This window comes from Oncorhynchus tshawytscha, linkage group LG20, assembly GCF_018296145.1.
Source record: "Oncorhynchus tshawytscha isolate Ot180627B linkage group LG20, Otsh_v2.0, whole genome shotgun sequence".
In the NCBI taxonomy this organism is placed as follows: domain Eukaryota; kingdom Metazoa; phylum Chordata; class Actinopteri; order Salmoniformes; family Salmonidae; genus Oncorhynchus; species Oncorhynchus tshawytscha.
This window is the reverse complement of record NC_056448.1, coordinates 3414197-3442187: the sequence shown is the minus strand read 5'-3', so window position 1 is coordinate 3442187 and position 27991 is coordinate 3414197. Positions and strand designations below refer to the sequence as shown.

The window sequence follows — 27991 nt, the reverse complement described above, 5'->3', positions numbered from 1 at the left end:
TATCAACTGAAATGTATCTTCCACATTTAACCCAACCCCTCTGAATCAGAGGTGCGGGGGGCTGTCTTAATCGACATCCCTGTCTTTGGCGCCCGGGGAACAGTGGGTTAACTACCTTGCTTGGGCAGAACAACATATTTTTACCTTGTCAGAATTTATTATAGATCCACTCTTCCTGGGGTCCGGTAAAATGAAGGCAGTTATACAATTATTATTATTTATTTTTTTACATTACAATACATTCATTACAGAATACTTTACTATTTACATTTTTGACAACTTCTACTTCAACTACATTCCTAAAGAAAATAATGTACTTTTTAATGTACATTTTTTTCTTTAGGAATGCAATGGAGTAAAATTTGTCAAAAATATAAATAGTAAAGTACAGATACCCCAAAAAACAACTTAAGTAGTACTTAAAAGTATTTTCACTTAAGTACTTTACACCACTGAACTTCAGTAAACATAATCTAATGGATGGACTTGGGAAAAGACAGCTCCTGCACTTCTTTCATCCCGAGTCAAGCACTGGACATGGGTGAGCAAACACAACAAACCCAGTTCAGCAAGATAGCTGTATGTTAACAAGAACAACAAGCCATTTAAATTCCCTTCAAGTGTTTCAGATGTAACTTGACCCAGAGCTAGTGGAAAAGGAATCTGGTCTAAATAATGGACGCATTGGAGGTGGAGTAACTTGACCTATTGGGAGAGGAGAAGAGATGGTGTCCTATATCAATAACAGTGGGCCTGGTAGTAGTACCTGAATTGCAGCCATGCTGTCTGCTAAATGTAGACCGGGCAAACATGAGAAAAAGGACTACACGGTGTTCCTTGTGTGATAAAGTGAATATACTGTGATAAAGGTCCCTTCTACATGTATTAGGCTGTTCAGGGGCGATGTGTGTCAAGTCATCTAGCACTACCCTAATCAACCTGGTAAAATAACTTACATACATTAGACTTTTGGCTGTGTTTTGGGAGGATACCAATCAATGGTCCTTCAATCGTCAAATTCACATGCAGTACATGTGTAGGAGGAAGGATTTCATTTCAACAATGTCCTTCGACACCAGGGAATCCCACAGAGACATCATTTGCAGTATTATTCTGGCTGAGTTATTTGTGCCTCCCTCCTCCCTCTCCATTGGGAACAATAAGAAGGAATAGAAAATCAGGTGTTCTGTTCTCCTCCAGTGTTCTACAATCTTAAAGCTTGTTCCTGGCACAGGGCTCTCTGGGAGGGCTCAAATAATGAGGTTCAGAAACTACAACAGAATATTGAAATACCAACCCCCCCTTGGTTGCCCCCTCTATGATAAGATACACGTACGTACACACACACACACACACACACACACACACACACACACACACACACACACACACACACACACACACACACACACACACACACACACACACACACACGTCATTCATATTTGCCATGAAACTGAAATTGTTATATATGTTCAGAGAAAAAGGCAAATAAGGGGGATTCAATGCAACAGGTTAAACATGTATTTTAAGAGATGTCTTTGCAATTCTATACAGTTCCTTATGGAAGACATCCCACTCATTTCATGAATTGACACGTCTTGTATGTGATGACTTAACATATCCCGTCAAGCTAGACTATGCGATCAGGTTTTGCGGACAACGTCAACGAAGGATTGTCTTCAGTATCTTTCTACCCCATTTTCCCCCATCCGTCACTGCATCACCTGCATAGATCCACTCACTTCCGACTGTAGAATGGATGAATAATCTGGTCACGGAGAACTGAGCAAGTCATTCAAGTGTTCTCCTCCGGGCACTTTATTTATCATCTCTAGCCATCTTTCTTTCTCTCCCTCCTCTCTCTCCCTCTGTCCCCGCCATCCTCTCTCCATCCCTCTGTAGCCACCCTCCTTTCCTCAGGTCCCTTATATTATGTATTCGTCGTACTTCTGCAGTGCCTCCTCTAACTTCCCAGTGATCTTCTGGAAGAAGCTGATCTGCTGCTGGAGGTGGTGTTGCATCTGGCTCTTGAAGTCACGTACGCGCGTACGGTGGAAGTGCTGGATCTCAGCCAGCGTGGCGCAGGAAATGATGTTACAACGCTCGTTGATGGTTGATCCCTCCCCTTCCTGCTTCTGGCACTCCTTCACTTTGGTAAGGGCACCTGAGGAGAGAGGTGGCGGAGAGGTAGAGGGGGAAAAACATGGGTGGGAAAGGGGGCATGGAAAGGGTTTCGAGAGAAGGGGTGTCAAAACTATTCCTTAAAGTGGGAGAAAGGAAAAAAGGATATCTTTTGTCATGCAAACTCTAGTTGAATCCTAAATCTATCTCTGAAAAGTTTTTACATGACTCAGGGAAAAGAGTTGACCGTGGTTTCATGCCCTTTCTGGCCAATAGAGTAGTAGACTGAAGCAAATGCTCTACTGTCCCACTCACACAGAGTTATAATCTTCTAACTACAAGCAGTCTGTCTAATTTACAACTTATTGCACTGTGGAGTATTCAGGCTAAGAGGTTCTCCAAGGCCGCAAACACCGAGCAACCTTTTTCTAAGTGAATAGCTATGAACAGCAATAGTTTTACAAGTTCTAAATGAGATATGAACCGTACAAATGTTGCAGTGAAGGACACATACTTGAGCTTTGAATGTGTAAGTGGAAGATCTGACTTAAGACTTGGCCGCTGCCTTACTGAAATAACCTTCTCTACAGCCATTAGAATAGACCCTTCTCTGGGGAATACAAAATACCACACACACGTCACACTCACGCAGGCAGTCTCCCACACAAACGTGGATGAATAGACATACTGGTGATGTGAAATGAACTTGGTTATTTTCAGCGCTCGCATGCGATTACAGTACCAAAGCACCAATAAGTTGAACTGTTTCACCGGTGCCAGTGGGAAGAGATTTGCCCAGGCATATTGTGGAGCAGCTCCCCAGATCCCCACCCTTGGAGAGGAAAATAATTTAATCCTGAGGCTGCTTCCATTCCGACATTCCGACATTCCCAGGGCAACGCCGGACAAGGGGCCCCGGAATCTCCTCCTTCTCATTCTATTCAGATGTAGGATAACCTAACCTTCGACGTCTCAATTGAACTTGGACTGCATAGCGTGTAACAAACAGTTCCCCATACTTATGTATCTCCTGTGTGATAAATCAAAGTGACAAAGAGAATGTTGTCTTACTTGGTAAAAAACGAGAATGAGAGAGTTCCGTTGAACCGTGTGTCCTTCCATGAGGACCAGGCCTATCTGCAGTATCTTCGAGCCCTGCGCTCTTATTGTAGGCTCCTTTACCAGAGTTCTATTCAAAACGTTAGATACTCCAGCATTTGGCAGATGTCCGTGGTTTATGTGCCAAAGCCCCAACCTCTGATCTCACTCTCTAGAGTGGGTGTGAGACAACATTTCTGCAAGGACAGGTAATTACATATCATGCCTTCCAGTCATGTTCGAGTGCATTACTCAACAGCATAAACTGTAACACTAAAATTTTGCCAGCAAGCACAAAAGTTTAACATAATACAAAACATATGTGCATCAAGCTCCCGAGTGGTGCAGCGGTCTAAGGCACTGCATTGCAGTGGTAGACGTGTCACTACAGACCCTGGTTCGATCCCGGGCTGTATCACAACTGGCCGTGATCCCCATAGGGAGTGAGTCCCATAGGGCGGCGCACAATTGGCCCAGTGTCGTCCGGGTTAGGGGAGGGTTTGGCCGGGGCAGGCCGTCATTGTAAATAACAATTAGTTCTTCACTGACTTGCCTAGTTAAAGAAAGGTTAAAGAAATAAATGTCACATGAACTGACGTAACATTAAAAACGTAAAGGATCTCGATGCAAGGGATTTCACGGAATGCCAGAGCAACATTTGTTTTTGCTCATCATTAACATAACATCCGCGTGACATGACCCCTATGAGGGTAGTGACCAAAGAAATCAAATACCTATGAGGCTACATTCAAATGGCCATGGTCAGAGGGGACTGGTCTATGGACTATGGCATTTATATGGCATAGACCAGAGACAGCTGTGACACCATACTGTACCTTTCTGAACATGGATGATATCAGGGTAGTTGGCCAGGTGTCCCTTGTACAGGTCCAGCAGGTCCGATATGGGGTCCAAATCCTGTCTGGGCTGCTCGGCAAAGTAGTCTCCTATAACCTCGTAGGCCTCGCCTGTGAATGCTATGGCACGGTTCAGTCCTACGGAATAGGCCTGTTGGTCCATCTCAAAGGCTTGGCCCAGCAGTTTGAAGGACTGGCCCACTTTCTGATACTCTTTCTTGAAGCCGGTGATCTGCTTCCTGGCGAACTCGTTGATGGTAGCGTTGACTAACAGACAATTCTCATCCATCTTCTTGGTGAAGGCTTTGAAACCGTCTATTTTGCTCTCCACCTCCTGTAGGTCCAGTGGAACGGCCGGGGTGGAGATGGTCAGGAAGAAGTTAGCGCCAGTCAACTCATCCTTCTCCGCCTTTCGCTTGCCCATCTTCCACGTCTTCTCGTCTGTGCTGGGGCAGGTGAGGAAGTGCTGGAAGACGTCACACCTGGCCAGGACAGGATGGCTCGTCATGTGGTTCATCCACCATATTAAACCTTTTCTGCGCTTGGAGACAAAGTCCTGTTCGAAGCGCCCCGTGGCCTGTTTCTCGGGCAGATGGGGGACTGATATGACAGGGAATCGTTCCACTAGGCGGGCATAGAGCCAGTCAAAGTGCTTGTACCTTCTATTCACCTGGCTCTGGGTATGAGAGGGAGTTAGTCTGTATGACATGTAACTCTTCATGCCTTTGAATTTAGTCTGTTTGGTGGGGTCATCGATAGAGCAGGCAAATGGATATGGGTCTTCTTGCCACTCTGGCCCATACTGGCCCATGACAACACAGATCTTGTCCCCGTCCTTGACAAAGGCAGCCGCCTCGCCCAACACAAAAGCCTCTCCACCTGATTTCACAAAGGTTGAAAACCTGTTGAGGTTTTTACCCACTGTGGCTGAACTTTTGGCTTGGGCACTGCTACGTCTCTCAGGTAAACTGGTAGTGACCGTGTATGCTGTGGAACTAGTTCCATCATTGTCATGTATCGTTCCAGGTTCATCCGCCACAGTCGAGCTGTCATCCCAGTCATCATCCCAGTCGTCATCGCTACCTTGACTGGTCGGGTAACTGTGGTGCTGTGGAGTTTGCACAGGATAAGCAGAGTGGGAAGGGTTCGGGACTGTAATGCTCTCAGCACGAGAGTGGGACTGGGAATGGTATGATGAATCATATCCACTTGATGGCAACTCGGCTTGACCATGATCTGCCGACATGCCATTGTTGTTGGAGGAGATGTCAGATGAATCATTTGTGAGAATCTCCACATATGAGGCTGGAAAAAGACCAGTCTCCCCTCTGCTGTTAGTCCCCTCTAACCATCCCTCGACATCTTGTTCGCTGTACAAAGTAACAACTTCGTTCTCAGTAATCGATATCTCTCCTGGATTTTCGGAACTAAAGTCGTACAACGCTCTCGCTCTAACCGCCATAGTTTATATTGAAAAAATAGGAGCGCGCGAGACTGAGTACTGATATTAATTAGTCATGCGAGCGAAACATGGGATCACGGTATCACTTTGTATTCAGCACCAACCTCTTTAGTTTTTAGTTTTAGTCCTTTGCAATCAATGCGGCTGTAGAATCTCGTCCGAAAATAAGTTTCGAGTTGTAAAGCATGCGCCTGTAGTCTGTAAATTCATGCGTAAAAGCAAGGAACAATGTCTTATTTTTCTTCATTAATAGGTAGGAGGGAGAAAGTCTTATTCCAGATGCTTCAGGCTCGAAACAGGACTAGTCCTCACACGTAATAAGCCTGAATAGTCGAGGGTGGAGCTAGTTCTAGGTTACATTCAAACTGGTTTTAATGTCTATGCATCCAACAGGCAACACAGCAGCAGTCACCAACAGATTTGGTCAAGTTGCCATATTGTTGCCGTATTGTTACAAAGTTGCCATATTGTTATGACGTCGTTATAATTATTACTATTGCACTATGCATGCAGTGTGCATTGGGATTTTGGCAAAATAAACGTAACCATTTCATGCAACTGGAGTCTGTCTGTTTTACTATTCTGAGACGTTTTAGGCATTTACAACATCTAGGTAGCCTCTACTGCGAGATTTTCCCTGTCCCCGTATTTGGTATATCATTCAAATTAACCAAGAATAATCTAAACCTAAAATTATACCACGGCTGTGTGATAATGTCGGCTGTGTGATAATGTAACATAGGTCTGTGAAGTGTGGCCTAACATTGATTGTTTCGCTGTTATCTATGTTATCCCATAAGGTACACCTCATATTCATCGTTTATATATTGTACATTTTCATTAAGCTACAATGCAGGAGTGTAAAGTACTTAAGTAAAAATATGCCAAATCAAATGTATTTATAATTAAGCAATAACGCCGAGGGGATGTGGTATGTGGCCAATATACCACAGCTAAGTGCTGTTCTTATGTATGACGCAACGTGGAGTGCCTGGATACAGCCCTTAGCCACGATATATTGGCCATATACCACAAACCCCCATGGGTCTCCAGATCCTCAAAAAGTTCTACAAGCTGTACCATCGAGAGCATCCTGACCACTTGCATCACCGCCATGTATGGCAACGGCTCGGCATCTGATGGCCATACAGAGGGTAGTGTGTACGGCCCAGTACACATATACTAAGCGGTGTCAGAGGAAGGCCCAAAAAATTGTCAAAAACTCCAGTCACCCAAGTCATAGACTGTTTTCTCTGCTACCGCACGAAAAGCGGTACCGGGGCGCCAAGTCTAGGTCCAAAAGGCTCCTTAACAGCTTCTACTCCCAAGCCATAAGACTGCTGAACAATTAATCAAATGGCCACCCCAGGACATTGACTCGGTACTGGTACCCCCTGTATATAGTCTCTAATTGTTATTTTATTACTTTTTACCTTAGTTTATTTAGTAAATATTTTATTAACTCTATTTCTCGAACTGCATTGTTGGTTATGGGCTTGTAATGAAGCATTTTACGGTAAGGACTTTAAAATATTTTTTAACCTTGATTTACTAGGCAAGTCAGAACAAATTCTTATTTACAATGACGGCCTAGGAACAGTGGGTTAACTGCCTTGTTCAGGGGCAGAATGACAGATTTTTACCTTGTCAGCTCGGGGATTCGATCTAGCAACCTTTCGCTTACTGGCCCAACGCTGTAACCACTGCTGGTATACACCTGTTTTATTTGGCTCATGTGACAAACACAATTTGATTTGATTCATTGCTATTAAAAACTGGTTACCAATGTAATTAGAGAAGTAAAAAATAAATGTTTTGTAATACCTGTGGTATACCATGGCTGTCAGCCAATCAGCATTCAGGGCTCCAACCACCCAGTTAATAAAGCAATTTTTACATCAGCAGATATCACAAAGTGCTTACACAGAAACCCAGCCTAAAACCCCAAACAGCAAGCAATGCAGATGTAGAAGCATGGTGGCTAACTCCATAGAAAGGAAGGAACCTAGGAACAAACCTAGAGAGGAACCAGGCTCTGAGGGGTACCAATTAAGTCGTTTTTGAGGGTATCTGTACATTACTATTTATATGTTTGACAACTTTTACTCCATTACATTCCAAAAGAAAATAATGTACTTTTTACTCCATATATATTTCCCTGACACCCAAAAGTACTCATTACATTTTGAATGGTAAGCAGGACAGGAAAATGGCCCAATTTGTGCACTTATCAAGATAACATCCCTGGTCATCAATCTGCTGCCTCTGATATGGCAGACTCACTAATCAAAATGGCTTCATTTGTAAATTATACTGAACAAAAATATGATCTCAACATGTAAAGTGTTGGTCCCATGTTTCATGAGCTGAAATAAAAGATCCCAGAAATGTTCCATAAGCACAAAAAGCTTATTTCTCTAAAATGTTGCACACACATTTGTTTACATCTGTTATTGAGCATTTCTTCTTTATCAAGATAATCCATCCACCTGACAGGTGTGGCATATCAAGAAGTGTGCAATGGGTGTGCTGACTGCAGGAATGTCCATCAGAGCTGTTGCCAGAGAATGTAATGTTAATTTCTCTAAAGAATTTGGCTGTACATCCAACCTGCCTCACAACCGCAAACCACCTGTATCACATCATGTGGTCGAGCGGTTTGCTGATATTAACATTGTGAAGAGAGTGCACATGAACAGAGTGCCCCAAGCACAACTTGTATCGTCACGTATAAACCACTAGAGGTCAAGACACGCACATTATTGGAGGGAGGAAATTCTCTTACTTTGATGATACAGTTAATTGTCATGTTTTTCAAATAATAAAACCCAGATGTAACGATGGTGACTGGTTTAGTGTAGCAAATGGGACAGCCTTGCATAAATGTTTAATCGTTCAAGTAAATTAAGCAAATACTGTACAAAGGTCACGCGACGTCCAATGACGAGTGGGGGAGGTCATAAAATTCAAGAAAACCAACTGAAGTACGTTTCCGGGTTTCGACCAAGTTCCAAAACGGTGGTTGAGGTTTTGATTTGAACCCATCCAACTTTAATCGATAGTATAGCATCAACAACATTTATTTTGATGTATAGGTTTTCAAATGTCTGCGATAAATCATATAGTCAGGTGTATCCAAATTAAGACTATAGCCGGATATCACCGTTTCGCTCGAATATCTTTCATAATGCTCTGCCTGATAAAGGGCTATCACTAGTTACCACAGCCACAAAATGGCTATATAAAATGGCTATATCGTAAAAATCCATGAAAACACAAACGTGATTTGTGCTCTTAATATAAGGGTAGTGTTAGCAATAAGATTAGCAGTGTGGTTAATGTTAGGTTTAAAATAGGATTTTACGAAAATAAATGATAGAAATGGGCGGGTTTAGCCATAATTACGACTTTGTGTCTGTGGTAACTAGTGAAGACCCTGAAAAAACTATCCATACTTCCTGTAACATATCCTGTACAGCCCAAAATCGGATTCTTGCTAGGGAATAAAGACCAAAACAAAGCCAGGTGAAAAGAAGGCCGTGCATAGAATATCATGTTTAGATTTATGTTAGCTAGTCTATAAGAAAATAGCAATTGCATAACCCACAGAGCTTCAACGCGTCGAAACCAACACGCTCTGCACACATTGGTTATATTGCTGTTTTTGGCCAAGGTGGGGAATACAAAGGCTAAATAGTTTACACCAAAACAAGATTTGAATGCATCCATTTTACCTGGAATACGCCGACCCCAACCAACTTCGTAGTTGAAATCTCTCTTTTTTTTGAAGAGCACGTCAAACTGAAGAATTTCATGGATTATCTGGTATGGTATATTCCTCTGCTTTTCATGCTGCCATGTGTGACTTTAGTTTCCCTTAACTTCAGACAATTAGCCAGTTTTGGTGTTTTATAATTGATTAATTGAACACCGTATAAAGGCTTTTGGGGTCAGTCTATCGATCTGATCTGCTTGGAGGAGCGCTAGTTTATTGACCATTTTACACCAACAAAAATTGCAACCATTAAAACTGGGCCAACAAACAATCTTGGACTGCCTGTAGTTTTAGCCATAATAGGCTAGTAGCCTAGTCATATTGGCTATTAGACCAGCTGTTTAAAGCTTGAGCTCATTCTAATATTTTTTAATCACATTATATGGTCTTCATCGTTATGTATGTATGTATGTATGTATGTATGTATGTATGTATGTATGTACACTACCATTCAAAAGTTTGGTGTCACTTAGAGATGTCCTTGTTTTTGAAAGAAAGCACTTTTTTTGGTCCATTAAAAGAACGTAAAAATGATCAGAAGTACAGTGTAGACATTGTTAATGTTGTAAATGACTATTGTAGCTGGAAACAGCATTTAAAAAAAAGTAATATACACATAGGCTTACAGAGGTCCATTATCAGCAACCATCACTCCTGTGTTCCAATGGCACGTTGTGTTCGCTAATCCAAGTTCATTTTAAAAGGCTAATTGATCATTAGAAAACCGTTTTGCAATTATGTTAGCACAGCTGAAAACTGTTGTTCTGATTTAAAGAAGCAATTAAACTTGCCTTTAGACTAGTTAAGAATCTGGAACATCAGCGTCTGTGGGTTCGATTACAGGCTCAAAATGGCCAGAAACAAAGAACGTTCTTCTGAAACTCATCAGTCTGTTCTTTTTCTGAGAAATGAAGGCTATTCCATGTGAGAAATTGCAGAGAAACTGAAGATCTCGTACACAGAACAACGCAAACTGGCTCTAACCAGAATAGGAAGAGGAGTGGGAGGCCCCGGTGCACAACTGAGCAAGAGGACAAGTACATTAGTGTCTAGTTTGAGACAGACGCCTCACAAGTCCTCAACTGGCAGCTTCATTAAATAGTACCCGCAAAACACCAGTCTCAACGTCAACAGTGAAGAATAGGCGACTCCGGGATGCTAGCCTTCTATGCACACCTGGAATTGTGTAACATTTGCCTATTTATTCTTCAAGCTCTGTCAAATTGATTCTTTATCATTGCTAGACAACCATTTTCAGGTCTTGCCATATATTTTCTAGTAAATTTAATTTCTCTCAACTTGGCCACTCAGAAATGCACTTCTTGGTAAGCAACTCCAATGTCAAATCTAATTTTATTTGTCACCTGCACTGAATACAACAAGTGTAGACCTTACTGTGAAATGCCAAATGTGCATTTGGCCATGTGTTTTAGGACATTGTCGTGCTGAAAGGTGTATCCATATCCCAGTGTCTGGTGGAAAGCAGACTGAACCAGATTTTCCTCTAAGTTTCCCTGTGCTTAGCTCCATTCTGTTTCTTTTTTATCCTAAAAAAACCTCCCCAGTTCTTAACGATTACAAGAATACCCATAACATGATGCAGTCATTACTTGGCTTGACAATATGGAGAGTGGTACTCAGTAATGGTTTCTATTGGATTTGCGTCAAACCAAGCACTTTCTATTCAGGACCAAAGCTTAATTGCTTTGCTACATTTTTGTAGTATTACTTTAGTGTCTTGTTGCAAACAGGATCCATGTTGTACAATTAAAAAAAAAAAAAAAATGATATTCAATGTCAGCTTTTTTATTTTTTCATCTACCAATAGGTGCCTGCCTTTGAGGCATTGTAAAACCTCTGGTGTTTGCTGTTGAATGTGTTTTTGAAATGCACTACTTGACTGAGGGACCTTACAGACAGTTGTATGTGTACAGAGATGAGGTAGTCATTCAAAAATAATGTTAAACACTATTATTGCAACTTAATATGTGAGTTGTAAAGCACATTTTTATTCCTGAACTAATGTAGAGTTGTCATAACAAAGGGGTTGAATACTTATTGACTCAATACATTTAAACTCTTCTTTTTTAAAATTCATTTGTGACGTTTTTGAAAAACATAATTCCACTTTGTCATTCTGGAGTATTGTGTGTAGGCCAGTGACAAATCTAAATGTAATCTATTTTAAATTCAGTCTGTAACCCAACAAAATGTGGAACAAGTCCAGGGGTATGAATACTTAATGAAGGTACTATTTCCAAATATGTATGAAAGTTAGCTGGCTGACTCATTGATTCTGCTATGTCGAAGGAGATGGCCACCCATAAGGTAAGCTCATGTAAATGTCTGAAGACATTCTAGGGGTCAGAATGGGGTATGGTGGACCTCGCAAGATTGTGGCCATCGAGGGGGCTGTCTATACCAGCCCTGTTTGTGTTTAGGGGCTATATGGCTAATGCTTTTGACCTGTCTATCGGTATGACTGTCTTTTTCTTAGTTTACAGGCATAGCCACGAAGTTCAGTACTCCTGCATGAATGCAGAATCATTCCATTCATTAGCTCGTTGTCCCTTGAACTGTAAAGGTCCTTGTGTTTTCTCCCATGGGAAGAACTGATAAGAAGTTGTTGTAGGATGGAGCTCTTCCTGAAGAAGTAACTAGGCTGAAAATATCACTGCAAATGTTGGCTGCAAACCAACCAAGGGAGGGAGAAAGATAATGAGCTTGCAGTGAAATCAAATCCATTAAACAACAGGTGTGGACAACAGGGGCCCTTCCCAACAATGCAGGGATTTTTTTTGGGGAGAAATAATAGAAAAGCAAAAAAGGAATAATAGATACACAATGAGTAACAATAACTTTGCTATATACAAGGCGTAACAGTACCATGTCGATGTGCAGGGGAACCAGGTAATTGTGCAGGGGAACCAGGTAATTGTGCAGGGGAACCAGGTAATTGTGCAGGGGAACCAGGTAATTGTGCAGGGGAACCAGGTAATTGTGCAGGGAACCAGGTAATTGTGCAGGGGAACCAGGTAATTGAGCAGGGGAACCAGGTAATTGAGCAGGGGAACCAGGTAATTGAGCAGGGGAACCAGGTAATTGAGCAGGGGAACCAGGTAATTGAGGTAGATGTATATATTTTTATTGAACCTTTTATTTAAATAGCTACCCGGACTATCTGAATTTACCCATTTTGCACTAACTTTTTTGCCTCATCACATACACTACTGCTACAGTTTACTATCGGTCAGATTATTCGTAGTTATATGTATGGCTCCCGAGTGGCGCAGCGGTCTAAGGTACCACATCTCAGTGCTAGAGGCGTCACTACAGACCCTGGTTCGATTCCAGGCTGTATCACAACTGGCCATGATTGGGAGTCCCATAGGGCGGCGCACAATTGGCCCAGCGTCGTCAGTCATTGTAAATACAAATTTGTTCTCAACTGACTTGCCTAGTTAACTAACTATTTAGCAATTTTATGGCTTGGGTAGAAGCTGCTCAGGGTCCTGTTGCGGCAGCAGAGATAACATTCTATGACTAGGGTGGCTGGAGTCTTTGATCATTTTTAGGGCCTCCATCTGACACCGCCTGGTATAGAGGTCCTGGATGGCAGGGAGCTCGGCCCCAGTGATGTACTGAGCCGTCCGCAGTACCCAGGGTAGTGCCTCACTGTTGGATGCCATGTGGGTGAAAATGGAGTAAAGGAGGGGACTAGGCACGCACCGCTGATGGGCCCCCCATGTTGAAGGGTCAGCGTGGTGGATGTGTTGTTGCCTATCTTGTCAGGAAGTCTAGGATCCAGTTTCATAGGGAGGTGTTCAGTCCCAGGGTCCTTAGCTTAGTGATGAGATCGGAGGGCACTATGGTGTTGAACACTGAGCTGTAGTCAATGAACAGCATTCTCGCATAGGAGTTGCTTTGTCCAAGTGTGAAAGGACAGTGTGGAGTGCAAGAGAGATTGCGTCATCTGTGGATCTGTTGGGGTGGTATGCGAATTGGAGTGGGTCCAGGGTGTCTGGGGTGATGGTGTTGATGTGAGCCATGACCAGCCTTTCAAAGCATTTCATGGTTACAGAAGTAAGTGCGACGGGGCAATAGTAATTTAGACAGGTTACCTTTGTGTTATTGGGCACACGGACTATGGTGGTCAGCTTGAAACGTAGGTATTACAGACTGGGTCAGGTAGAGGTTGAAAATGTCAGTGAAAACAGTTGCCAGCTGGTCAGCGCATGCTCTTGAGTACACATCCTGTTAATCTGTATGGTCCTGCAGCCTTGTGAATGTTAACCTGTTTAAAGGTCTTACTCAAATCATCTACGGAAAGAGTGATCACACAGTCGTCCGGAACAGCTGGTGATCTCACGCATGGTTCAGTGTTGATTGCCTCAAAGCTAGCTTTGAAGGTATTTCACTTGTCTGGTAGGCTCATGTCACTGGCATCTTGCGGCTGAGTTTTCCTTTGTAATCCATAGTAGTTTGCAAGCCCTGTAACATCCGATGTGCTTCAGAGCCGGTGTAGTAGGATTCGATCTTAGCCCTGTATTGACGCTTTGCCTGTTTGATGTTTTTTTGGAGGGCATAGCAGGATTTCTTATAAGCGTTCGGGTTAGTGTCCTGCTTCCTGAAACCTTAAGCTTTTCGCCTTTAGCTCAGTGCGGATGTTGCCTGTAATCCATGGCTTCTGGTTGGGATATGTACGTACAGTCACTGTGGGGACAACGCTGTTGATAGACTTATTAATGAAGCCTGTGACTGATTGGTAAACTCCTTTAATGCCATCGGATGAGTCCCGGAACATATTCCAGTCTGTGCTAGCAAAATCGTCCTGTAGCTTAGCTACCGCTTCATCAGGCCACTTTCATATTGAACGCGTCAATGTTACTTCCTGTTTTAAGTTTTTACTTGTAATCGGGAGGATAGAGTTATTGTCAGATTTGCCAAATGGAGGGTGAGAGAGAGCTTTGTATGCGTCACTGTGTGTGGAGTAAAGATGATCTAGTTGCACAGGTGACATGCTGGTAGAAATGACATAAGACTGATTTCAGTTTTCTGCGTTAAAATCATCGGCCACTAGGAGCGCCGCCTCTGGATGAGAATTTTTGGTTTTGCCTATGACCCTATACAGCTCGTTGATTGCGGTCTTAGTGCCAGCATCGGTTTGTGGTGGTAAATAGACAGCTACAAAAAATCTAGATGAAAACTCTCTTGGTAAATGTTAGGGATGCATGATATATCGGTGAACATATCGGAATCTGCCAATATTAACTAAAAATGCCAACATCGGTATCGGCCCGATGTCTAGTTTAATGGCAATGTGCAAAACCGATGTCAAAGCTGACGTGAATACCTATAGAACGTAGGTACATGACGTAATGACGCCGCGTAAAATGTAGCGCTACATGTGCAACACAGCATTCCTAACCTAGCACACAACGTCTGCTGTGTGGCTCGAGCAGTCAAAAAGTCGAACAGTCATTTGAAAGAGTAAGAATATTTCAGCCAGACAACCCAAGGGTGAAATCCATTAACGCCAAGATACTGGAATTCATTGCCCTTAAATCAACCGTTCTCTGTCGTGGGCGATGTTGGCTTTCGCCGACTAGTCGAGCACCGGTACACGCTACCAAGTGCGCTATTTTTCAGATGTTATCCTACCGGAGTTACACAGTACTAGCATCACTGTTATTAACTTCACAAAATAAATATTATGGAACACCGTTTTGAGTTTGCTTGTGTCAAAAATCCAGTAGCACTGTCAAAGCTGTACAAAAAAGTCTGCAAACACCGGCCACGAACGATGTGTTTACAATACCGTGTTGGTAGTAAAGCATCATCAGCTCGACCTAAACTTCTGGGGTAGCTAGCTTTAGCTTGGTAACGTTACCTAGCTAGCACCAATACAACCAGCCTAAAAACAATGACCAATAGAAACTGCAGTCGTTTTCATTATTCTTAGCAATGATTTAGGAATCCTTGTGTTCAAGTATTAGCTAGGTTGCCGCTTGTTATTCGCCTATTGAAATTGAACTTCAGTTCAATAAATAAATAGCTAGACAGCTACTTAACCCTGTTTCCCAAAGCTAATGTTATAAGCAGCCAGCTAGCTTCATCGGTCTAGTGAGGCTCAACCGGAGTTTGCCTTCAAAATAAGTGTCATTGACAGTGATGCAAATTAATACAAATGGTAGAATTGTGCCATACTTTTATTTTGAAGGCTAACCGCAAAGTCCACTATTTTGTCTAATCCTTATTGTGGCTAGCTTCACATCGATGGGTCCGACCACCATTAATCAAATAAGAACTGTGTTCTAGATTAGGGTTATTTTAGATGTTGACACCAAGCTATATAGTTAGCTAGCTAACTATAGCTACTGGAACAGATTTTTGTTTCTGGGGAAGAACACTGTTTGCATCCATCAGCGAGCTAGCTTTTCTTATGACCAGCACGGTATGTTCTTTACCAGCATCATAGCTTTACCAGCATCACAACATCATAGCTTTACACTATCACAACTTTACCAGCATCATAGCTTTACCAGCATCACAACATCATAGCTTTACACTATCACAACTTTACCAGCATCATAGCATACGTATCGATGAATCCTTGTGACATATGAAATACGAGTGATAGTGTAATCAATGTGTAATAACTACGTAAAAAATGTTTGAACGCATTAAATTATTATGTGACGTCATATTCAGGTCCTGATTGGTCAGCAAGCTTATTTCACACGTCAAATAGTGTTATTTGACGTGTATCTTTTCTGACACGCAAAGACCCAAGCGGCGTTCCATAGAAATCCTGGTTGAGAATGAAACGACTGAACAAATGAACAACGAAACAGCACAGCAAGTAAGTGGAAGAAATAGGTTGTGATGATGTTTCACTGGTAATGGGGACATGCGTAAAGGTCAACAAAATAACTTCTTGGTCAGTGTGGTGTGTGTGTGTAACCTTTAACTAGGCAAGTCAGTTATGAACATATATTTATTTACATTGACGGCCTACCCCGGCCAAACCCGGACGACGCTGGGCCAATTGTGCGCCGTCTTATGGGACCTCCCAATCACGGCCGGATGTGATACAGCATGGATTCGAACCAGGGACTGCCTCTTGTACTGAGATGCAGTGCCTTAGACCACTGCGTCCGTGTGTGTGTGTGTTAACTATTTAACTGTGCTAGAATGCTTAAAAGCCGCAAAACATTTTAATATCGGTATCAGGTTTATTTGGCAAGGAAAATATCGGATATCGGTATATGTGTATCACTAGTAAGTAGTATGGTCTACAGCACGTGCCAAACTTGCTCCACGGATGGCAGAGTGTCTGCGAGTTTTCGTTCCTCCCTTTTACTTGATTGATGAATTTTAAGGTCACTGATTAGTAAGGAACTAGGGCTGAGCGATATATCGAATTAATTTGATGAATCCTAATATATGTTTTTGCGCGATATTCCAAGAGCGTTTATGTCCGCTTGTTCTCATGTTGTATTTTTGGTCTCGTCTCTCTCGCTCCTTTTTGTCCTGTGTGCACCTCCCCAATGGGAGTCATTGTCCCAAAGGTGGGAAGGCAGGTGACAAGCTTAGAAAAAAAGGGATTGTTTGGGTAGGCCTTCTCTTATTACTGTTACAGATGATGAGGTTTTATCTTTGGTGTTGTGGTATGGGCAATTCCACGTTCACTTAAAATGTATGCCAAACAAAAAACATTGATTTCACAGTTTAACAAACCATACAGCTCTATGCACAATGACTACTTTTAAGAATTGACACTGAACATTTGACAAAAACACCATTTACTGGAAGAACTGTTCAGATGCCAACAGAGTTTTGGTAAAATCTCCTTCAGTTTTTTTATTTTTATTTTTTCAAAAACACTGTTAAATATCTGCTCCGAATTAAGATTCAGTGATGTCTGCAGAAAGATGGGTGTCAGCGATGACATGACACTGACAAAATGGATTTAGATTATTGAACTACAGTAAGTGTAGTGGATTTACACCCTGTAACTCCTGATCTGTGCAACACAGAAATGCATAATAAATAGGAACACAAATGTATAAATATGCAATATCCACCTTTGCATATTTGAGGTATTATTTTACGCACTGGCTATTATTTGCCCCCAAGCATGATGACATTTGTTGCGCTGGACCAAATCTGAACGTAGACGTCTGTTTCACAAGTTTGGACATCAAAGCACAGCTAAGTAGAGTACAGCACATAACAGTAAAGTTGAGTTCAGTAGAGTATACTAGTGTACAGTAGAGTAGGGCTGGGCGATATGGCCTAAAACTCATATCTCTTTTTTTTTCTAACCTTTGGGCGATTCACAATATGCATCTCGATTTAAAACAAACTAGAATGATCTAAATAAACTTTGTACAATTTTCAAAGTCAAATATACTGCATTTTAAACAAACTAGAATTGAAATGATACTAAATAAACTTTGTACAATTTTCAAAGTCAAATATACTTCCACAACCGCATTTTAAACAGGCTGAAATAATCCTTCCACAACCGAAGACCTAAAATTTAGAGTTTGAAATGACCTACTGAAATATATGCCTTCCACAACCGGACCTGAAATATATGCCTTCCACAACCGTAAGACCTAGGCTGAAATATATGCCTTCCACAACCGTAAGACCTAGGCTGAAATATATGCCTTCCACAACCGTAAGACCTAGGCTGAAATATATGCCTTCCACAACCGTAAGACCTAGGCTGAAATATATGCCTTCCACAACCGTAAGACCCCACTAATCATTTCATTATTTTGTCTGTATTCACTGATCTGGCTTTCAGGTCTGTGTATAAAAACCACGCATAATGCACATTCAGTAATAATCTAGCAGGCATTATAGAAAATGAACACCGGCCTCATTAACAATCTTTCAAGCACAAGCCCACGTGCTAGTGAGTAGCCAGCTAATATTTATAAATCAAGTTTAGCCAAGTTGGATCTAGGTATAATTTCACAAGCTCTGAATTCAGCTAACAAGGTAAAACAGTTGAATGGTTATGAACACACCCTTCTGTCCGTCTCCAACTGTCTCCAACAGCATGCTAGCCTGTCCACTTTGTTCAGATGTTGAAATCAAGTGGCCTACCTTATTTCTCGGAATGAGAAGCAGTTGCCAATTCCTTATATAATTGTTTTCTGCTTATTGCACATGTATAAAACACAGACTAAACCGCTAGTATAACAATCTTTATTTGATTAAAATGTTGCTAGCGATACGTGGTACCGTAATTGTGCACGAAACAGAGTGTTAATTTTCCAGAATGAATGTTCATTGGTACATGCGTTTTATTATTGTCTATTATGATTGAAATTTGAGGAGTTGAAACATATACAAGGAAAGGTTAACTTCTCCTCTATTACAGTCAAAATGATGTCTCTGTGTTTCGGTGTCCAAATTGCGAGTTGAAGCTGTTTGTCAGAGAGGAAGAAGTGATCTCTCATCTTTGTTGTTGTGAGTGGTAGAGGGAGGGGCTTGGGAGAAAGAGGCGAAGAGAGAAGTTTCACTCTCCTAAACATTTGTCCCAAAATAAGCCCCGTGCGCTTATTTTGAACCTAAGCTTGTCGCCTGCCTTCCTGCCTTTGGGACAACGACTCCCATTGTTAGGACGGAGACCATGAGAATCTCATCATTATATACAGATCTCGGGGTGTAAATGGGAAGGTGCCCAGCACAGAAGGAGCAGGCGAGACCAAAAAGACAACATGAGAACAAGTGGAAATGAACGCTCATAAAAACTACATTTACAAACAACCTCGATTCTGCGATACAGGCATTTGGAATATCGCACGAAAACATACATAGGAATGAATCAGCTTCATTCAACATATCTCTCAGCCCTACAGTAGAGTTCAGTGCAGTAGAGTATAGTTCAGTACTCTACTCTAATGTATAGTACTGTACCGAACTATACTTACTTACTACTGTGCTCTACTGTGCTGTACTGTATAGTATTGTGCTGTCCAAACTTATGAACTCAACTGTGGTTTGTAACTACTTTAATTTCCCATTGTAGCCAATGAATTTGCAGAAGAATTGATAAACAAAATCGATGTCAGTAAAAACACTACAACTAACTGATAAGTCTACTTTTACCTGTTACTTCTGTGAACTTTCATTATCCTCCTTCCTTATGAAGGAGAGAAATGAGAAAATATCTTAAAGATACAGTCAGTGCCTTGAGAAAGTATTCACGCCCTTTGACATTTTCCACATTTTGTTGTTTTACAAAGTGGGGTTAAAATGGATTGAATTGCAAAATTGTTTTGTCAACAATTGTACACAAAATACTCTTAATGTCAAAGTGGACAGAAAAATGTTTAAAAAAAAAAAATGTAACTAATGAAAAATAATACACTATGTTTTGATTAGATAAGTACCCCACCCCCCACCTTAGCTACATTCCCTTTCTTTTTATCCTGAAAACTCCCCAAGTGTACAGAGGAGTTGGCAAGACGGCACACGCAGATCTGGCATCAGGATAGTGATATTACTGTGCATGGAGAGGGACTAAACCCCACTAGACTGGATCACAGGCAATAAACAGTTAAATGAAAGATTAGCTACTCGCTCTCCACTCTCCAGTCCACTCTCTACTTAACCTCAAGGATTACAATTTTCCATAGAATTTGTTGAGGGAAAACATTATTGGAGCCCTGCAGTGCATCACAGCTGTTATGATGGAAAAAAAAACATCCACGGGAGATTTTCAGCTTACATGGAATGGGTGGACCCGTTGCCCTTAGCGGTTGGCACAGAGACGAGTGTTCTTTCAACTGCCAGTTGTGTTTTTTCAGAGAGCTTGGCTTCCTCCACTGTGTGAGGTGGAGGAGAGGGTGGGTGCTTCTTTTATTGTTATTTTATTCACATTTTACAACTTCTGTCTTTTCCCATCACCACAGTCCTTTCATTTGTTGTATTATGGACACGGATTCATTTCTGGATTTGGCCTGACATTGTCAAATCTTGGGAAAGACCAGCGATATCACAAAGGCTGCGTTCACACCAGCAGCCCAATACTGAGCTTTTTCCCCCCACTAATTGGTCTTTTGACCAGTTACCTCAGATCTTTTCACAGCAGATCTTTTTCTGAGCTGATTGGTCTATGGGCGATTTCCACGCCAGCATAATCTATTCTCACGTTGAAACTTAATTGGGAGGAAGGATGTTGTATCACATATTGCTTAGAACAATATAAAATGATATGTAACATTTTTTTTTTAAAGAAATATCAAAAAGGGTACTTGAACGGGATAAGTTATATTTCAAAATCTAAACAGTCCTTATTTTAAAGCATGCTATGAGGAGTATAACGACACCAAGATGTCGTCTGTACCTGTAGTGTTCACAGATCATTACATTTTTTGCTTACGCTGGCGGGGAATCGCCCATATGGCCTATTTAGATATAATTTAGATTACATTTATGTAGGCTATTATCTGAATATACTGTATGGGTCTGATAGTGCTAGCATGTGGGGAATTAGTCACCCTGTATCATCATTATTATCCTCGTTATTATATAAAAATACGTCTGTGTACAGAAGGCTACATTATCTCGAGCTGCCTACTCATCGGATAAACTAAGGAAGTGAGGTCATTTTGGATCTAGAAGTCTTAATTTCAACTCTCGGTCTTTGGATGGGATTTAGAACCACAGGTGAAAAACAGTTCAGTTCTAGAGTCTCAAACATTCCACTCTCGCTTTCTGTCCTCTCAATGATTTTCTAGGCCTATTACAAAAATAAGTAACTTTTCTTGACTAGTGAGTTTTGAGTCAAGTATCTGTCCTTTTTTTATGTCTTCTGTTTTTCACAAGTCAGTCTTAGTAAGACATCCTTATAATAATGACGCGTGGACTTTTCCAAGTGCCTCTGCCTCCTTTCATCCAACAGTGTAGCTTGCAGTCCAAGAGTCCCTGAAGAACTCTGAGAAATTGGTTATTGGTGAGCGGTGTGGAAACCAGTTGGTAAAACATTACCAAGACAGGAGTGGAAGACTAGCCTATTGGTTCACATTCATAGGGAAAGGTTTTGAGGATAGGAGTGTGACACAGACCGTGAGAGAACAGACTGTAAACAGAGGTACCTTTTCCAGATCTGCTTCTAATAAACTCCTCTGCAGGGCCTTTACAGACTTGACCAGCTTACTGTAGCTCAGTGGAATCAGGTTTTGGAAGGCCGGAGGACGGTAGATGTTTTTTTGCATGTTGACTGTGTTATAAGGATTTTTTTTTTTTTAACTGGACATGCTGACTATTGTGAAGACCTGTTAATCTTCAAACTGGACATCGAGTTGACGGGACCGGTTATGTGGGATCCGCTAGTCTAACCCTTTGTAGATCAGACATAGCCTAGCAGCCATAGGCCTCGTATAGTCTGCTGAATCACCAGTGTCATAACTGTCGTTTGATCGAAATTAGTGTGAACAGATTTCCTGTCTCTCTCCTCTCTCTCTCCTCTCTCTCTCTAGCCTCTACTTCCCAGATGAAGTTGCTGAGAGCTGGCGATGGGCTTCGTTGGATCATAACTCTGACTAGAGTCCTGTCGCTTTCCTCCTGCTGCTGGTCTGTCTCACTCTGTTCTGTCTTCCTCTCTGACTGTGTCCTCTTGTCTGTTGCTGTCGGTGGCTCGTTAAGTTGTTGAGGAAAGCGCTTGCCTTTAGCCGTGGACAATGTCTGAGTGCATGCATCTCACCCTATGCATTTGCAGGATTGGCGCCTATACGGTAAGGACAACAGCATGTGTCTTTAGCATAATAGCTTTGAGTGCACCTTCCTCCGTCTCCTCTGTCCTGTCTGTTGTTACGTTGGTGAAAAGTCTCATGTCGGTTGATAAGATTGTGTGATCTTCCAAGACCCCCCCCATGAAATGTAAATGAACTATTTCCTTCCACTCCACCCTTGGAATGTGCGTTGATTGTATACTTGGCCTATTTTGTGCTTGTACTGTAGCTAGAGAGAGCAGCTAGTGCTGTGGGCTGTGGGCAGAGAACCACCTCTGCTCCAAGGCCTCCTCTCACCCTCTAGGCAGGATTCCAGAAGAGATCTCTGATCAGGCATGTCCAGTCGTGCCTTCCTTCAGGAATGCTCTGCTCTGGTCTGTCTGGCACAGAGTGATCAGCTGGAACCCACCTGATCTCTGACATTCCAGCTGTGCTGGGAACAAATCTTTTGATCCCAGAAGTCGGGTGGCAACGCTTCCCCTGCTGCTGGACTGAAGTACATCAGATGTGTGTTAAAGGAGCTAGAGTAATATGAGTGTGGTGGTTTGCTGGGCTTGTCTGTTTATGTTCAGTACGAGGTTGCAGTATGACATGGAATCCAACCAGTGCCAGAGTGTGGAAATGTCTTAGATGTTGTGCTTGGACTGGAGTCAGTTGTTTATCACGTGTGTTTTATCAGATGTTCCTGGGCCAGTTGACCTTTTGAAAGATGATGACCTATCAGCAAGCCATCCGATGGAAAAAATGTTATGACGCTGTTATTACAGTACACTGGCTGCTTCGTTTAACACTTTTCAGCAGTTTGAGTGGTTTCGAGCTATTTTTCTTTTTTGGGGGGGGGGCTCTGGTTAGGCCTAGGCCGTGTGATAATAGGTAGGTTTGGTTGAGTGGCCAGTGCTCGTGGCTGTGGGTGTTAATGTCTGTCATTAGAGCTCACTGGTCTTTAGTGGAAGTGGTAATTGTGTTTTAAAATCGCTTTTATCGGCCTGATCTCTCCCTAAAGGGGGAAACGGGTAACCGGAACCTTGTTCTAGAAGTTCACAGATATCATCATTATTCAACAGCCTCGGGGAACTGTGCTCAATGAACTGTGAAAAAACAGACATATTAGGCTACTTTGAAGACGTGTCACATGCAGTAGGCAACTAGGCCTATAATTATTATTATTATTATTTGACCCTGCTTGTCATCTATGAACACTTGAACATCTTGGCCATGTTCTGTTATGATCTCCACCCGGCACAGCCAGAAGAGGACTGGCCACCCCTTATAGCCTGGTTCCCCTCTAGGTTTCTTCCTAGGTTCCGGCCTTTCTAGGGAGTTTTTCCTAGCCACCGTGCTTCTACACCTGCATTGCTTGCTGTGTTTGGGGGTTTAGGCTGGGTTTCTGTACAGCACTTTGTGACATCAGCTGCACATCTCATGTTTCCTACGACAGGGAATTTGTAAAGGCCTGAAAGCTGTCAGTTCAAGCTTGAATGGTGAGACTTAGGCCTATGGTGATTATGAAATATTTATGTGGTCTCAAAACCCAAGCCCTGTTATGTGTTGGTATATAGTTGATGGGTCATACAGTGGAGTGGAGATAGGTGATGTGTGGACTCTGGAGGGAGGGGGATGCTGAATATAGGCTACTGGGCTCCACCCAGCTCCCTGCACTTCCTCACTTTGATAAAGCAGGATGTGGCAGGCCGGCCTGTCGGTCGTTCCACCCCACCAAGGGGAATATCCCACGGTTCAGTTATTCAGCTGAGATTGACCCTGTCGTTATGCGGCCAAGGCAACCACCCCTATGGCCTTCTGGGAAATGAGGGCCTTAACAAGCCCAAACAGGAAGCTATTGGAGAAAAACATCCACTGAATGGGCTGTTTGAGTTAGGGGAAACAAAGATTGACGTCTGCTTTGTGCTTCTCACGGGTCTGGAACATTAACCCATAGGCCATGGTGGAGGCAGCCTTGTTTGCCAGATGTGAGACAGGGTGGCTGCGGGAAGAGACTTTGGTGGAGGAGGTAGACTGACCAGTCAGTTACCCAACATACTGACTGGCCATTCTACACTTAATCAAATGTTTATCCAACCCCTCTCGTGAACAGATTCTATCCAACCCCTCTCGTGAACAGATTCTATCCAACCCCTCTCGTGAACAGATTCTATCCAACCCCTCTCGTGAACAGATTCTATCCAACCCCTCTCGTGAACAGATTCTATCCAACCCCTCTCGTGAACAGATTCTATCCAACCCCTCTCGTGAACAGATTCTATCCAACCCCTCTCGTGAACAGATTCTATCCAACCCCTCTCGTGAACAGATTCTATCCAACCCCTCTCGTGAACAGATTCTGATTTACTCAGCTGATGATTTACAGATTTAGCTCATGATTTACGCTCTCAACAGCTTTTTCTGTTTTGCTCAGAATTTGAGTTACGATCATGCACTGTGTGTACAAAACAGTAAGGACACCTGCTCTTTCCATGAAAGAATGACCAGGTGAACGCTATGATCTCTTCTTGATGCCACTTGTTAAATACACTTCAATCAGTGTAGATTAAGGGGAGGAGGCAGGTTAAGAAGGATTTTTAAGCTTTGAGACAATTGAGACATGGATTGTGTATGTGTACCATTCAGAGGGTGAATGGACAAGACATCATATTGAAGTGCCTTTGAATGGGGCATAGTAGTAGGTGCCAGGTACACCGGTTTGTGTCAAGAACTGCAACGCGGCTGCGTTTTTTCACACTCAACAGTTTCCCGTTTTGTATCGAATGGTCCACCACCCAAAGGACATCCAGACAACTTGGCACAACTGTGGGAAGCATTGGAGTGCAACTCAATTAGGACGGTGTCCTTAATGTTTTGGACACTCAGTGTAGATTAGCCAGAGCTCTGAGCCTTAGCAAGACTGTTTGAATGCAGGGCCCGCCAGGGAGAAAAAATGCACTGCTTCCCAAATGGCACCCTATTTCTCTAGTCAAAAATAGTGCAATATATAGGGAATAGGTTGCCATTTGGGATTCACACTAGCTTTCTCTGCCAAACCGAACGGACGGCTGGCATGTGAATGATACTGGGCTATAGACAGCAGGGGACCACCTCACAGTTTAGCAGGAGCTTTGCGGAGTCTGACGCTAGTCGTAACATCCTGAAATATGAATACAGAAACATCCCTCTGTTGCATCATGTAGCACTCTACTTCACCACTGAGTGGAGAGAGAGTACGTACTGGAGAGGGCTAATGTCCTCATGTACACTTCTCCAGGTCTATTGGATGATATTTTTTTTATTTTACCTTTATTTAACTAGGCAAGTCAGTTAAGAACAAATTCTTATTTTCAATGATGGCCTAGGAACAGTGGGTTAACTGCCTGTTCAGGGGCAGAACGACAGATTTGTATCTTGTCAGCTCGGGGATTTGAACTTGCAACCTTCGAGTTACTAGTCCAACGCTCTAACCACTAGGCTACCCTGCTGCCCCTATGGCATCTATACTGTACAGATTTCCTGATTTCCTTGGGGTAGGGTATCTCAAAGACATATATAATCTCTTTCAGACATGTTGTGTGAAAAGAAAGGGACCCAACTTCTTTCTCGTAAAGGTGCGTCTATAGATCAGCATTGATGATATGTCCATTCACAGCAGACAGGGATTTAAAGACCAAATATAGTTTGAAGTGATTTAAGCATCTCTGCTATGTGTTTGTGTGCTGTTAATGTGTATTTCTGTAGCCTTTTGAATGTTTTCAATTCCAATTATGCACTTCCTCAGTTCAGTTGAGTCCCAGTCTTTATAACCTCCAATTCAAAGTCCCTTTCCTGTTTCCTGTTGTTCCCCCGGCCCCGTCCAGTTGTCAAACTGGCCGGATTCTCTGGCCTTGGCCTGGCACTGCCCACGGTTACCATGGTGACCAGAATAGGAAAACTCACTTCACGCTGCGTGCTACTTCCTGTTGTGATTCTGTACCTGTGGTTTTGCATTAGGTCTAGCCTCGTGGTCCAGCCTGTTTGTGCTTTAGTGGCCAGCCAACGTTCGTTCATTGCAGTCTATAGTTCATTGTCATGCCAAACAACAACAATCATCATGATGTATCATAAATAGCTTTATGTTACAGCAAAGAGCCAGGCTAGTTTTGCATTCGCGAAGTTCTTCCCCCATGTGCAATACAGGATGTTTGTTCAGTCTGAATCATTTAGTGTGTTTGTAACCAGGGTTCCATCCAACCTTTTTATGCAAGTGAATTACATGTTGGATAAATTAAAAATGTCATGGCAGGCATGATGGAAACAGCACCTTTTGTCGGTAAGCTTTCCAAATGTCTTTTTTATTTAATTTGAAATATGCTAGACAAGCTCTGATCTTTTTGTCTCGGCAATATTAATTATGCGAGAAATGGCAGTGGAAAGGACATGTCGTGTGGACCTCACACTTACGCCTCAGGAAAGCATGCAGTTTATTAGGCTACAGATGAAATAGATTATGATGCAAGTGCAAGAGGGTGAGCGTGATGCTCCTTTCCAATAAATATTGAGGGTCTTATTCTGGTGGCGTGATGATCAATGCCTGGCTGCCGTTTGACAAGTCAAAAAAGAAAGTCTTGCTATTGATAATCATGATAATGATAATCATGTAGGCTATACCCGCTGTATCTGCGAGTTGTTGGGTAGAGTGCAGGTGTCAATACCACAGTGGGCACATTCACTATATAACGTGACAAAACCATCAGTGGAGTTGAAAATACGACGATAAACTCATTTAACTTGTAGTTTTTATTCTGTAAATGGGAATTGGAAAGCAAAAGTAATTTTTTTATGTGCACTGTCATCAAGCACAGCCTTTTATTCGCAACAAGTCCATCTTTTGAATATTCACACCTCTTGACTTTTTTTTACAAAATGGGATGAAAATGTATTTTAAAAAAAAAATCAAAGATCTTCACAAAATACTCTGTCAAACATTTGAACTTAATTAGATAAGTATTCATCCCCCCTGAGTTGATACATGTTAGAATCACCTTTTGGCACTGATTACAGCTGAGTCTTTCTGGGTAGGTTTCTAAGAGCTTTCCACACCTGTAACATTTTCCCATTTATTATTTTCAAAGTTCTTCAAGTTCTGTCAAATTGGTTGTCCATCATTCCTTGACAACCATTTTCAGGTCTTGACATAGGTATTTAAACAGATTAAGTCAAAACTGTAACTCGGCCACTTAGGAACGTTCACTGTCTTCTTGGTACGCGACTCCAGTGTAGATTTGGCCCTATGTTTTAGGTTATTGTCCTGCTGAAAGGTGAGTTCATCTCCCAGTGGCTGGTGGAAAGCAGATTGAACCATGTTTTACTCTGGGATTTTGCCCGTGCTTTGCTCCATTCTGTTTATTTTTTATCCTGGAAAAACTCCCTAGTCCTTAACAATTACAAGCATACCCATAACATGGTGCTGTCAATTAGGTTAGTATTGTGGAGTAGCTACAATGTTTTTGATCCGTCCTCAGTTTTCTCCTATCGTAGACATTAAACACTGTAACTGTTTTCTAGTCAACATTGGCCTCACGGTGAATTCCCTGAGCGGTTTCCTTCCTCTCCGGCAACTGAGTTGGTCTGCTTTTTAAAATGTTTTACCCATATGGTACACCCAGTTAAACATCTGTCTCCTATACAAGTACGGTTGCAACACATATTGCTGTTGTGTTATCAATAGACATTGTTTGACATGACAATGTTGAATCTTGATTCTTGGTTTTGCTCTGTAGCTAATGAGTGTATGCATTCACAGGGGAAAGCTACAGAAGCCTGTCCTACCTGTTCTGTGCTGGGGGTTTTTAATTACATTTTTATTTAACTAGGTTTGTATAGCTATCATTCAAGTAATTGTCCTTGAAACCGGTTTATTTTTTTTTATATAGTTTGACTTAAGACTGTC

At 42.2% G+C, this 27991-nt stretch overlaps 2 protein-coding genes across 4 annotated transcripts in view; one reads left to right on the top strand and one right to left on the bottom strand.

Annotated features, from left to right (window-relative positions):
* Positions 1 to 372: 372 nt before the first annotated feature.
* Positions 373 to 5926, bottom strand: LOC112219689 (sorting nexin-18). Its single transcript, XM_024381174.2, has 2 exons — positions 4059 to 5926; positions 373 to 2167 (listed from the first exon to the last, which is right to left on the bottom strand). Exons 1-2 carry the CDS (start codon positions 5539 to 5541, stop codon positions 1929 to 1931), a joined length of 1722 nt encoding a protein of 573 aa, XP_024236942.1. The 5' UTR covers positions 5542 to 5926; the 3' UTR covers positions 373 to 1928.
* Positions 5927 to 8997: 3071 nt separating this feature from the next.
* LOC112219690 (ADP-ribosylation factor-like protein 15) overlaps positions 8998 to 27991 on the top strand; it is a 93578-nt gene continuing 74584 nt past the window's right edge. For 2 of the 3 annotated variants that reach the window (XR_006079435.1, XM_024381175.2), the window contains exon 1: positions 21923 to 22077. Coding sequence is in view for 1 of the 3 variants with exons in the window: in XM_024381175.2 (XP_024236943.1) it covers positions 22024 to 22077 (54 nt within the window). In the remaining 2 variants the exon portion in view is untranslated. Of the gene's footprint in view, positions 9367 to 21922; positions 22078 to 27991 lie in introns of those variants that run through there. The other variant, XR_006079436.1, reaches the window with a different exon arrangement.